This window comes from Hoplias malabaricus, chromosome 15, assembly GCF_029633855.1.
Source record: "Hoplias malabaricus isolate fHopMal1 chromosome 15, fHopMal1.hap1, whole genome shotgun sequence".
Classification (NCBI taxonomy): domain Eukaryota; kingdom Metazoa; phylum Chordata; class Actinopteri; order Characiformes; family Erythrinidae; genus Hoplias; species Hoplias malabaricus.
Window position 1 is genome coordinate 10,900,752 of NC_089814.1, and position 13,242 is coordinate 10,913,993.

General features: G+C 39.6%; 1 protein-coding gene across 1 annotated transcript in view; it reads left to right on the top strand.

The window, feature by feature from the left end:
• Positions 1 to 13,242, top strand: part of si:ch211-196i2.1 (collagen alpha-2(I) chain) — an 84,401-nt gene that overhangs the window by 65,801 nt on the left and 5,358 nt on the right. The window contains exons 31-60 of the mRNA XM_066646401.1: positions 268 to 312; positions 1,057 to 1,110; positions 4,334 to 4,387; positions 4,474 to 4,527; positions 5,644 to 5,697; positions 5,835 to 5,888; positions 5,996 to 6,040; positions 6,152 to 6,196; positions 6,457 to 6,564; positions 7,174 to 7,227; positions 7,321 to 7,374; positions 8,340 to 8,393; positions 8,487 to 8,594; positions 8,691 to 8,744; positions 8,864 to 8,971; positions 9,280 to 9,333; positions 9,441 to 9,494; positions 9,589 to 9,642; positions 9,747 to 9,800; positions 9,910 to 10,017; positions 10,119 to 10,172; positions 10,311 to 10,364; positions 10,744 to 10,797; positions 10,946 to 10,999; positions 11,244 to 11,297; positions 12,372 to 12,425; positions 12,709 to 12,762; positions 12,843 to 12,896; positions 12,991 to 13,044; positions 13,132 to 13,185. Coding sequence (XP_066502498.1) covers positions 268 to 312; positions 1,057 to 1,110; positions 4,334 to 4,387; positions 4,474 to 4,527; positions 5,644 to 5,697; positions 5,835 to 5,888; positions 5,996 to 6,040; positions 6,152 to 6,196; positions 6,457 to 6,564; positions 7,174 to 7,227; positions 7,321 to 7,374; positions 8,340 to 8,393; positions 8,487 to 8,594; positions 8,691 to 8,744; positions 8,864 to 8,971; positions 9,280 to 9,333; positions 9,441 to 9,494; positions 9,589 to 9,642; positions 9,747 to 9,800; positions 9,910 to 10,017; positions 10,119 to 10,172; positions 10,311 to 10,364; positions 10,744 to 10,797; positions 10,946 to 10,999; positions 11,244 to 11,297; positions 12,372 to 12,425; positions 12,709 to 12,762; positions 12,843 to 12,896; positions 12,991 to 13,044; positions 13,132 to 13,185 — 1,809 coding nt within the window. The remainder of the gene's footprint in view (positions 1 to 267; positions 313 to 1,056; positions 1,111 to 4,333; positions 4,388 to 4,473; positions 4,528 to 5,643; positions 5,698 to 5,834; positions 5,889 to 5,995; positions 6,041 to 6,151; positions 6,197 to 6,456; positions 6,565 to 7,173; positions 7,228 to 7,320; positions 7,375 to 8,339; positions 8,394 to 8,486; positions 8,595 to 8,690; positions 8,745 to 8,863; positions 8,972 to 9,279; positions 9,334 to 9,440; positions 9,495 to 9,588; positions 9,643 to 9,746; positions 9,801 to 9,909; positions 10,018 to 10,118; positions 10,173 to 10,310; positions 10,365 to 10,743; positions 10,798 to 10,945; positions 11,000 to 11,243; positions 11,298 to 12,371; positions 12,426 to 12,708; positions 12,763 to 12,842; positions 12,897 to 12,990; positions 13,045 to 13,131; positions 13,186 to 13,242) is intronic.

Below are 13,242 nucleotides of genomic sequence, written 5' to 3' on the forward strand. Positions count from 1 at the left end.
ACGAATGTTAACGAATGAAACTTTGTTTAAAGCATCTACCTTTACAGACCAATAGAACAGAAAGTGGAGGGAGTGCAGATGTTACAACTTTTTTGTCATTTTTGACATGTAACAGTGATATAATTATTTAGGAAGAAAACTTCAATAAGAATAACTACTTGAAAAAAGATGGATTAAAAATAATATCCAGGTAATAATACATAAAATTAATACTGCAGGTTAAATTTCATATTACATATATGCTCATGAATTTCTCCTGTGTTTCAGGGACTTCAAGGTGCAATGGGTAACACAGGGGAAAAAGGAATAATGGTGAATAAAGTGTTTTCACAACTTAAGTTTCAGCCACTGGTCTGAAAGCAGATTTATTCCACTTTTACTTAATATACATGGTTTCATCAAATGCAACCTTTGACCTGTTAAAGTTATGTTACGCCAAGGTTTGTACTGTCATTAAATAAGTCCCATCCTAAGCAGTTTGGGCATGGATTCTTTAGACCGAGCTCCTGTTGCGAGTAGAATATAAACAGGTGATCATGTTTTATAGTGAAAAGCTTTTTATGGTTTCATAAAATGTTTCCCAAACAGGAGTTTGAAGGAATTTACCAACCTGAGTGGTGGGGGGTGAGTGGGGGGGTATCTGCTTGTTGAAGGTTTCAGGTGCCTCATATGGTCAAATAAGTACCTCAGTAAAACATGCAGTTGTCACTAACATCACTAGAAATCAGCAGCAGAAAAATAAACACACATATTATGGATGGGCACTTAAGTCAAATTTGCTAACTAACTGGCTACCTGTGGCTCAGACTTAGCATTGTGCTAAATACTTTGCTTAACATATTAGGGAGAATGGCCCTCTGGTGGCATTTAAAATTCTGACATGTCTTCTATTTTAGTTCAGTCCTGAAATTATGTAAGAGAACAAGTAGCAGCTGAAAAGCTAATCAACTATCCTAATTACTAATCTATTTACAAGGATTTATTGATGAACTGATTAATCAAATATTTGCACATGCTCAAAGCTTCACAGTGATTTTTCATTTTCCCTTTTGCTAGGGCTTTCTGGGTATTGCTGGAGAGCATGGTTTAGATGGACCACCAGGACCCCCTGTAAGCTCAATTCTTTTTCGCTTTTTTGGTTTCCCACCAAAAAGTTTAGAAAATAAATCAGATGTCTAGAATCACATTTGCATATCAAATAGGACTTTAGGGCTTTGTGTAAACATCTTCAGTGATGAAAATTGAAACTGAAGTGTTTGAGAGAAATGAAGTGCAGTTCTCAGGAACACAGGCTAACACGTGATGTAAACAGAGAGCTAAGAAACCAGTTGCATGGCTCAGTTATGAAGACTGATTTACAGATTGTTACAGAAACCATTTCCAATAGGAGTATGGAAGGAAAACGTGATTACAATATATTTGAACATGTATATTGCATTTTGTATAATGTATGTAAGTTATTTATATTGTTTTCCACTGCATGGTACCTATTCAAGGTCTTGAGGTTTGTATTTTGTCATGATTGACAAGTCTCATTTTGTGATGGAAGGAGAAATTATCTCTGTGGTAGTGGAGAGTGCAGTGCTAAATGATAACGAGCAAGTGGTGGGTCTAAAGGCTGAATTGATGAAGTCCATTAATACCACTGATAGTTCAAGTTTGCCATAGCAGTCGAAATTGTGGTGTTTGAAATTTGGCTTACTTCCTCATATTAGATGGCCATTGACAAATTGCGATGTTCTGATCACAGAAGTAGAGAGAACGGAAAGGGTTATGAACAAGGATATAAGGAAGTGGCTATGGAGTGCCACAGTGTTTTAAGTATGGTATGGTATGGAAGAGGGGTACTAGAGCTACCACTCACAATTTTAGTTCAGGAATTTACATGTGCAAAGGTGAGTTGCAAGATGAGTTTGTCAGGATTGAAGATTCAGTGTTAAAAGCAACAGCTCCAGTCAATGGGAAGGAAGTGGAAGCTACAAATGGTGGTGCAGGTAGCCAGGAGCTCATTAGAGATGTGACTGACCAAGTGCAGTGTGGAAGAACAGGCCTTGTGTCAGGTTATTTGTGGAAAGCCTTTGGAAAGGCCACGTCACCAGAGAGAAGGTGAATGATGACTATTTTTTTCGCGAGCAGGAAGAACAGAAGCGTCACAGGCAAAACAAGGCCAATGGCTATGTTGGGAGAATCTAGAGAAGTGGAAAGTCACATGCAAGAGCTGTGGATGATGGAGGCAAGTCTTATGCAATTTTAGCTGGAAGCAACTTAAGACGTCCTTCCAACGCCGCAAAATTTTGGACAGTGGGTGGGTGAAGACCCTAGTTGTAGATTATGTACAGGGGTTGGCATGCTGAAGTATATTATATCAGCTTGTAAGGTTAGTTTCACAGGGTCGGTCTACATGGAGACATAATCTAGAAATAATTAGAGTGTTAGTGTGTTTATCGGACAGCAAATGCCTAGAAGTTAATTCATTGCAGAGTGGTTGTAGTAATAAAGAGGTTGGATTTATGCATGAGGGGGAACATGTTCAAGAGTTGTATAAATATTGCTAGGTGGGGTGAAGCACGAGATTGGAAATTGGTGATGGACATAGGTAAAAATCTGCAGGTCCCATAGTGCATTGCATTAACTACACTGAGGCCTGAAATGAACAGATAGTTTACTTAGAATTACAATTTACATAGAGTTAACAATTCTGTTTGAGGATGCAGTAGACGAAGCATTCAAAAGGAAGAAGCTGAAGTATGCGGACTTGGCAGCTGAGGTGAGGGAATGTGGGTGGCAGGCATATGTAAGTCCGGTGGAGATAAGTGTTAGGGGATTTGTAGCCAAGTCTGCCACATCCCTGATTGTGCAATTCTGCATCAGGGGCTGGAAACTAAGGGCAGCAGTGAAGGAGTTATCAGAAACAGCTTCAAGGTCTAGTTAGTGGATGTGGATAATGAAAGCACAGACTAGTTGGGGAAATACACTGTAGAAGTGCTGTTGTGGTCATTGATGATGTAGATCACATGGAACTGGTGGCAATGAGCATGCATTAATGGTGCCAGTGGGGCAAGGTACGGCCTTAGTCACTAGGGAGGTCAGTGTGGATTTATGGTTGTTGCTGGTTAAGGTAGCTTGGAGGTGGGGGTGAGTCTGGGATGCCAGACTTCACTGTTCAGCCTTCTGGAGGCTTCAGCAAAGCACTGACTAGTGGAGGTGCCTATCTGATGACCCCTGTGAAGTGATGCAGTGGGTGGTTTTGGTACTCATGGGCTGGGCTCAGTGTGTAACCTCAGTTGTCAAGGGTAGCTGGTTGGTGATTGGATAATAAATGGCCACAGCGACCTTAGTGGTTAGGTGTAGGAACAATGAGTGATAACAGGATTTTTTGTTGCTGCAGGTAGGAACAGAGTGGGGTGGGCCCTATGTGAAAGTCTAATGGATTGGCATAGGATATTTAACATCTTATCTTGTGTATTGTTTATTAGTGCTCTGTAAGGTTTACACCTCACATTTAGTCCATACTCGGCTCTACCTGAAACCATGAAGGATCCGGTACTAAAAAAATGAACCCAGTTCCAGGTACCAGATTTGCCTAATGGAAAAGTAAAAAAGCAGAGTAGAGTTGAGCTGAGTTGAGTAAGTACTATGCAGTGGAAAAGTACAATTAGAACAAAATAAATAATAGGCTTCAATGTTATTAGTTACATGTTGTGAGTTACCGTCAACAAAGTTTACTTGAAATTTGATTAAACTAAATTAAACTGTTGGTTACTTGCTTAAAGATCCTTAAGACTGATTTAGGGGAGTCTTTTTCAGTCATCCAATAAAACATCTTTTGTTGTACTGTCTAGTGAATCATTTAAAATGATGTGATGAAAAAAATACACGTTATTATTTCTTGTTACATAAACCTTGTTACAAAGTTGTGAGGGTTGAGACTGTCACAACTGTTGCAGAATGCTTTACATTAGCCAATTCAAGTGAAATTAAGTTATATGTAAGGTCCTAGCAAGTAAGCCAGCCTGATAGTGATCAATCAACTAAATCTTTTCAGCCTCACTAATTAAGGAATGAAAGTAGTAAGTAATTAAACATGGAAATTCTGTTTGCATCTCCAACCCATTTGTCACTTCCATAGAAATGGCCAAAAGTGCATATCAGTTTAAAGTGTTTATGCAGACACTTGTGAGTGAATTAAAATCAGCGTTCCTTTGGGTCTAGGTTTAATTAAATCACTTCCTGTGCTTTTCTGTTTCACCTTGCACCATTTGCAGAGAGTTTATATTAAGTACCTTTTCTTACAGCCTGCTAAGCATGACAAATATATTTTTCTCTATAATAGGGTCCACCAGGGCGAAAAGGACCAATAGGTAGTCCAGGGCCACCAGGAGAGATGGTATTAGTTTCTTGTTCCTATTGTTTTAAATTGGACCTTGTGTGCCTGTGTGTAGATGAATTGTAATGGTGTGGATGTTTCCTCAGGGTTTCACTGGGAAGCCAGGAGCAGAGGGTCCTCAGGGCCCAGTTGGCATGTATGTAAGTGATGCCTCTGCAGGGGTCTCTAGTAGAGGGGATTTGAGTGGGAGGATGGATTTCCATTTAAATCCAATTTTTACATGTAACACTGTTAGTTGTAGGACTTGCTATTTTTATTAAGAGTATTTTTATATCAACAGATACCTATGTAATGATAAACATTTAGTGAAAACAAGTACTTAAGCATGCATACTTGGTATTGCAAATATACCGGGTCCTCTTACAAATGAGTAGCACCCCTTCAATACATACATGCAAGCATGTCCAAGATGCTCAGTAGTTATTTACTGATGATTAGCGTGTACATTACTGGTTATTTAATGCTGCCTTGTAGCAGTCCTCAAATAGAATGTTCACAACTCTCATTTTAAAAGGCAGTAAAAGGTGATAAATGTGGCATATCGGCCATATCTTTCTGATCTGACATTGGCATTTTTACAGATAAAGCCTCACAGTTTTGGAATAGAGGCTATGTTGGTTATTCTTTTTTTTTTAAACTTTTCCTTTATGGAAATTAGTGTCTTTAATCCTGACTTGACATAATTGACTTACCCACCTGATGATTTTACTACAGTGCAAAGTTACTTCATTTTAGATATGTGCATATTGTAACACATTCTGAAATCATAGATTATTTGTGGAATAATTACAGTCTATATTACTTTATTATATTTATTATTTACTTTATTATTATATACTTTACTATATTACTTTATTATATTAGTCTACATATTACTTTCTAGTTAACAAGCCTATGCACCCCCTAATAGGTATCTTTTCAGTGGCAGTGTATTGTTGCTTACTATATCCATACTTTTTGGGTACCCTTTTTAAATCTGTCCAGGTTTTGGCGCAGTAATCTTACGCTTTCAGTAGGATAACATAGAAAATCTCATGACACTGAATATCTTTATCTCAGACAAATGAAATACACTGATGAGGTTGGACAAGAGGGTAGTGGCATAAAAGGCTGATAATCTTCCATGAGCTAAGCATGATGCTATTTTTTAGATTCTTAAAAATTATTTGTAAGTAGTGTTATACATGTGACCTTTTTATGGATTTTCTTTATTTATATCACATCTATCATGAAACTGTTTGTATTCATCACTCAAGGGCTTCCCAGGGCCCATGGGAATGCGAGGACGACCAGGGCACATGGGGGAACAGGTAAGGAGAGGTCACATTTATTTCTCTTAGTTTTAACCTGATTTTAAATGCACTTCAATGCACAGGATGTGGTGTGGGAATGTCCTTTTTTAATTATAGGAATAATGTTTGTTAATCAAATCACATGATACACACAGGGAGAGCCTGGTATAAAAGGACCTCAGGGAGCCACTGGGAAGCCTGGGCTTCCAGTAAGTTTCTTTAAGTATTTGCAATGTAATGTTGTCCATATGTAAGTGTCATATTTAATTCCAGAATGTAGAAATTGAATGGTTATGATTGTTGTGTCTGTAATAAGGGTTCCCCTGGGCCATTTGGAGAGAGAGGCCTCCCAGGACCCCAGGTGAGACACCTATAATATAGCACAGTACAGTACAGTCAATTTTCCACAATTTTATGAAGGTACTGATATTCTCTTTGACCTCTTTTATGTTCTCATTACATGTCTCCTTAGGGCAGACAAGGGGATCCTGGTCCTCAAGGAATAGACGGAGCACTAGTAAGTCACCAGTTCTAAACCATTAACCAGTGTGTGGCCAGTCTACATGCTTTATGCATCTAGCAAGTATTATGTGTCAGTAAGAGCTTCCCATTGTAAAGAATGGGTGGTCATTTTACTGTTGTGCCATGCTTCTCTGAGGTGAAAACAGTGTGTTGCTTGCTTTAGGTGCTCACATCAGTCAAATGAATGACTCTCTGAGCTTTTAATGTTAGTCAGTTCTGCTTAACTGTTGAGATATGTTGCCTGTGTTATTATAGGGTCCACCAGGAATGAAGGGAATGAATGGGGCAATGGGAAGACCAGGATCTCATGGCAGTAAAGGGGCTCCAGGAGATCCAGGCCTAAGTGGTCCTCCAGGTATTCCAGTAAGTGTTAGATTAAAATAATAATAATAATATTTATTTATTTAATTAATATAGTGCCATTCTCACAGTCAAGATTTGAAAGGAGGGAGAAAAACATTCAGTTGTTTACAACTGCTAGAAGGAGCTGACAGTTTAATGAACATTTTTGGTGCTGGTTTGGAACGCCAACATGGAATTTTTAATCAATCAAAGTTCACCCAACGAATGGCTGCAGGACACACATGATGACCAAATCTCGATTTTTTGAGTAATGAAAGAAACACAATGGCACTGGTGGAGTAACGATGTGGGGAAAATTATTTTGGTACATATTAAGTCCCTTAAATGTCTGTTACACTTCAGCAGAGAGTGTGATTCAGGGGTCTCCAAACACATTCCCCAAGGGCCAGCATTAGTGCATGTTTTCATTCCATTTCTTGAAATAGAGGAACACCTCACATAAATTTAAAGGCAAGACCAACTGAATTAGTTGAATAAAGAGTGCTCCTACAGCCCCACTGGCCCTTTTGTGGGCTTTATTGATTAACCCTGCTGTGAACTACAAATGTGGAAGGTTGGTTGTACAATTTCGTAAAAACGTAGGCTGAACTGTTTCATGTCATTCACTAGGGCCCTCAAGGTGCAGATGGATTGCCAGGACCATCTGGAGAGAGAGGAGAAAAGGTGAGTATGTCCTAAGAGCCCAAGTCCTGTTTATCATGTGATGTGATGTGCTTTGCTTTAGTCTTTCGCTCTAAACTGTGTGTTAACTTACAGGGAATGCTTGGTCCTCCGGGTGATTTTGGGCCTGCTGGACTGGAAGGACAACAGGTCAGATGTTTGCTAAGTTGTTTTGGTATGGACCAGAGATGGGTGGACTAACACAAATTCATACTTAAGTAGTTACTTGGCTGAAATAATAACTCAAACAAAAGCCCTTCCTAAATTAAATGTTGATGAGATTAAAAGAAAAAACAACTGCTAAGGAATCCTAGGGACTGTGTAACTTATAAATCTGCAGAGAAACCTCTTAGATAATCCAACATCTATCAGCGTGGAAACTGAAGTTTGACTCTGTTCTTCTATTTTTAGATCTGTTTTTGATTTTAATTAAAGTGCTAAATCTCAATGATCAGGGGTGGTGTCCAGTAAAGAATAGAGCACCAACAGAACAGAATGAGATTACACACAATAAGCAATTAGTTAAAAAAGAATAATAATATATTACATGGTTAAATGCAGATGCTTTTATTACTTGAATGACTTACTTTGGCCATTTTTATACTTCTGTTTTCCCTTTATATGGCACACTGAACCATGATTACCATGCCCGTGTTTCATACCGTATTTTTCAGCCGTCTATCTCTTTGCACGTTCTCTCTCTCTCTCTAGAAAGTTCACACATCCCACACCCCTTATTGTGTTCAGCTTGTAGAAAAGAATCAGTAGATTTTTTTCAGTTTCTTTAAGACAAAAAGGATGAAGATGAAGAAATGATGAATGATGCATCGTCTGTTCCATCTAATTTTGCACGCTTTTACTCATATGGGAGCATGATTTTTTCAAGTATCACATCACATTTCAAGTATTATATCTCAGTTTCTACTTTGTCTATCCTTATAAAAACAAAAATAGACATAGAGCACAAAACAGAAACGGGCAGCAATATTCAGTTTGACATTGCTTTGATGCACCTCACCTTGAACCAGTCACAGAGTTTGATCTCGCTGAGATGATCAGCAACTCCTAAGGGTTAAGCTGTACTACTTAAAGTTCTCAAGTTTTACTTTCCTCAGGGGCCACCAGGTATAGTAGGACCAGAGGGGCCAAAAGGGAGGAAAGGGGATCAGGTGAGGTTATATTTAGTATTATTTTACTAACACATTTTGTTAGTCAGCCATACATTTTGGCCTGCTATTAATTTGACTGTTATTTCTTTGTAGGGAGAAAGAGGTCTCTGTGGCAACACCGGACCTCATGGACATAAAGGAGACCGTGGTCCACAGGGTGAGAAAGGTCTGCAGGGATCACCAGGGCCAGTAGGGAAAGAGGTGAGGGATTTCAGTATTTACAAAATATGTCACAGATATCGAACACAATGCATATGTATATACAAACACCACATCTGTCCTTCTGTCTCAATCCAGGGAGATACTGGTCAGCCTGGAGATGCTGGTGACCCAGGGCCAAAAGGGGAGAAAGTTAGTCAATTAATGCGTATTTTAATAAGCCAGAGTATTTGTCCAAACAATTTTATACAAACATTGTTATACACTATATTACATTATGAGTGCAATAAAAGAATGGTGCTTTTTTTCAGGGTGGAATAGGCCCTATAGGGTTCAATGGTTTGGAGGGGCCCTGGGGACCTTCGGGGGAGAAAGGAGAAAGAGGGTTCAAAGGGGACAAGGGGATCTTCGGCCCTCTGGTGAGACCAAAAAGCAGTCGTAAGGTCTAGCCTGCAGTAAGCGATACATAAATCAGTTGAATCAGCACTGCAAAAATATCACTATGTAAATTTTGGAGGAGGGTATGGATGGATGGTAGGAAACCACCACAATCCCTCCCTCCCAACTCCCTTGATTTCAGGGCAGTGCTGTAAAAATGAATTACATTCTGCAGAAGCAAAAATATAACATTTTACCTAGTGTTCCTTTACGTTATACTAATGCAAACATTTGTTAGGGCTGAAATTTGAAATTATATTGAGATTATTTTTGTTCACTTTGTGCTCAGGGTGAGCCAGGTCTCATGGGAAGAGTTGGACCTACTGGGTTAAAAGGAATGCAGGTCAGTTGAACTGCTGAGTTTTATACTCATGTATTCTCTATTTGAAATTATTATGGGATAGTCTGTTGTGTGTTTGATCTTGTGTGCTTATCCCTTAATTTATTAAGGGTGGTATGGGGCCACCAGGATTGATAGGAGGCAATGGATCTCCAGGGAACAAGGTATGTATTTTGACTGATATATTTCTGTTAGTATTTATATGTACGTTTGTGTATGTGTGTGTGTGTGAGATCAATATATTTCCTGTTTCCCCAGGGGGACATGGGACCACTTGGTGTACCTGGCATTCCTGGAAATGCTGGGCCTGAGGTATTAAGACCTAAAATGTGTAGTAACAGAGAATATGATAGCAGATGTTACTTACAAAATACCCATTAAATGAATGGTTTAATACCATTGTGTGGTTAAATTAGGGCTCGACAGGTGCAAAAGGAGTCAGAGGAGAGACAGGAAATCTAGGGCCAATGGTTAGTATCCATGTCTGTCAGTGTTCCACGCATCAGTGCATGCTTAGCTCTTCAGTCTTATATAAACTACTTGTATAAAGTAACACTTATGCAGCTGTCTTGAACACAGGGTCATGTAGGGCCTGTAGGTCCTGTTGGACCTCCTGGACCTAAAGGATATGGAGGGCCTGAAGGAGAGAAAGGAGATCCAGGGGATCAAGGAGAACCAGGAGAACAAGTGAGAAGACATAATACAGCACCATCCGTTCAGTTTATGCTTTGCATTCAGGAATTCCACATTAAAATGTCTCATGCCGTGTTTTTGATATCTTTCCTCAGGGGCCCGATGGCCTTCCAGGTATTCAAGGACCCCCTGCACTGCCTGGTTTAGAGGTGCAGACCATTTGCTTTTACTGCTCTGTACATAAAAGTAGTATGTGCTTTGATTTTTGATTGTTTAGCAGTCTAATACTAATACAATTCACATTCAAATAATGTGCTTGTTTTTTTTCCCACCCCCGCTCTTTACAGGGTCCCCCTGGAGAGCAAGGGGCACAGGGGTTAGCAGGCCTACCAGGAGCCCAGGTTAGTGCACAGAGACCTTTCTTCATTTGGGGAACATTTATATTTATATATACAAATAGTCATTGCTGTTAATACTGTTAAGGCCATGTATCACCATAATCATATATGCTAAACATTGTATTGCTTATGCCCTATTTATTTATTATCTTATATAAAACAATGTGAGTGCAATTAGGGCACTTTGATTTAGTAGTAACTGTTTGATTTTTGAGTACACCCTAGTGTCACTTGTGCCTAAAATACATGAACATTTCCTTGCTGAAGTGTTAGAAAATTTAACCTGGTGAAACTCTTCTTATTTGAATTCTATCGGAGCAAGCTTCACCCCCAGTGGCACAATTTTCTCATCCTCTCTTTTAATGACTTTTGATTGTTGCAGGGAAGTGTGGGTAGGCCAGGGCCAGAGGGAACACAAGGCACAAAAGGAGAGAAGGTAAGGTCACAATGGATCATTCTATTTGGTAAATTTCCAGAACCAAGTACAACTTTGTATGTTTTTGTAGATTTTTCTTTTACAATAAAGGTCAGCTTTGTCTGTGAATAAAAGTGTGTGTGTGTGTGTGTGTGTGTGTGTGTGTTAGGGAGATTTTGGCATTAACGGACATCCAGGAAGTCTGGGCCCACTCGGAAGGAGGGTGAGCTTTTTTGTTTTACACATGGATAAACTGATTTGATTGTGATGACAACTACTGACAGAGTTATGATTAAAGATGTATGTTAACATTCATCGGTATTGGATTTCATTGACGTGTCAAGTCTGTTTTCTAAATACTTTACTCAGTGGGTATTATGTGGTGGTAAATGGACTGATGGAGTAATAGGTTTGGAGTAAATGGACCAATCATAAGCAACAATCAATAAACTTTCTCTTTGTCTTAGGGAAAAAGAGGCAGAGCTGGCTTAAGGGGGCTAAGAGGAGCAAAAGGAGAAAAGGTCAGCAATCATGAACGCATAGTATTTAGACCATTACAAAGTGACATAAACAGTGATCAGATCTACTTAAAAATGTAATTGTGCTGCCAATTCTAAACATCTCTTGTGTATTATACAGGGCGAAAAAAATATCCACCTTAAATAAATGTAAGATGCATAGGGGCAGATTTACTTCATTACTGTGCAGAAATTCTATTTTTAAAAAAATAAGATAAATTGAGTTAAGTACAAGGGTGGCACGGTGGCGCAGCAGGTAGTGTCGCAGTCACATAGCTCCAGGGGCTTTGAGGTTGTGGGTTCGGTTCCCGCTCCGGGTGACTGTCTGTGAGGAGTTGGTGTGTTCTCCCTGTGTCCGCGTGGGTTTCCTCCGGGTGCTCTGGTTTCCTCCCACAGTCCAAAAACACACGTTGGTAGGTGGATTGGCGACTCAAAAGTGTCCGTAGGTGTGAGTTGCCCTGTGAAGGACTGGCGCCCCCTCCAGGGTGTATTCCCGCCTTGCGCCCAATGATTCTAGGTAGGCTCTGGACCCACCGTGACCCTGACTTGGATAAGCGTGTAAAGATAATGAATGAATGAGTTAAGTACACTCAGTATCCCTAACAGTCCTTTAGCTCCGGTAGTAAAATTAAGGTCTTATTTATTTATTTTTTTTTTGAATTTGTTTTTACAATATTATAGATATAGAGCAGCTTAAATACGCATTTAGTAGTGTCTCTTCCAAATGAGTTTCCATGGTTTTTTTTTAAACTACTTTTTAGCCTACCTTCTGGAAACTAATATCCATGCATGTCCAAAAAGGTTCTGCTCACGCACTGATTATAAACATGTACCCATGTCCATTTGCACAGAATGTAGATAAGTCACTTTACTGGCCACCCCCACTCAATAATTGCAACATGCTTGCCTTGATCCTCGGTCATTTTAAATCCACCATCCTAAATAAAGCATTTTATAGATATGTGGGTCAATTCCTGATATTTGACTCAGCCTGTGCACCTACATAGAATCTTCAGATTTATAAAGGTGTGTTTTGTGTCTTGGGTTTTAACTAAATTGTGCCTGGTTGTCCAATAGGGAGAGAAAGGGGAAACTGGAGAGAAAGGACTTCCAGGATGGGAGGGTCCTATGGTAAGTCTGCCACTGTTCCTCAAGGGCCTGAATAATCAAAGTGATGATCATCTGAACTGCTTGAGCCCCTGCACATGAGTGAAGGATACAGTGTATCCATTTTCTGAATGAGATATTACAGATGGAGTCAGGTAGTTTAAAAAATGAATTATGTGAGCTTAATGAGACTTTCCATTAAACTGGAACATCTGGATATAAAATGGTGTACAGTGCTGATGTAGACGTGTACTGATGCACATAAAAAAGCTTTAGAATAATTGAACAACAGACTTTTCTTTTTCAGGGTATTACAGGAATGCGAGGAGAGACTGGTGATCAGGGTGTAAAAGGAGTAGAGGTATAGTATGGTACACACTGCATCCTAGTTTTACCTTATCTATATGGGAAAGCATTCAACACACCTGTCCATTTCTGCAGGGTGAGAAAGGTGATCAGGGGTCACATGGCCCACAAGGAAAAGATGGTCTAAAGGTACTGTAACCAGTCTTTCATAACACATTTCTCATGCCAAGCTATAGGCAAAAGCACACCTAGAGCAATCATTATTTTACTGTTTGTGTTGTAGGGTAGCCGAGGTCCTTTGGGGCCACCTGGACCACCAGGGCCAAAAGGAGATCTGGTAAAAAACAATTGGTACTACAGGCCAGCGATCAGAATTCTGTTTCATTTTAATGTCCAACTTATCAATGATGTGTTAATCCTCTAGGGCAATATTGGTCCTGCTGGAAACAGAGGGATACCTGGAAATCCTGGACCACCTGTGAGTACCCCATATTTACCTCTTTTTAATACTTTAGAGACACCAGACAAAATGAGT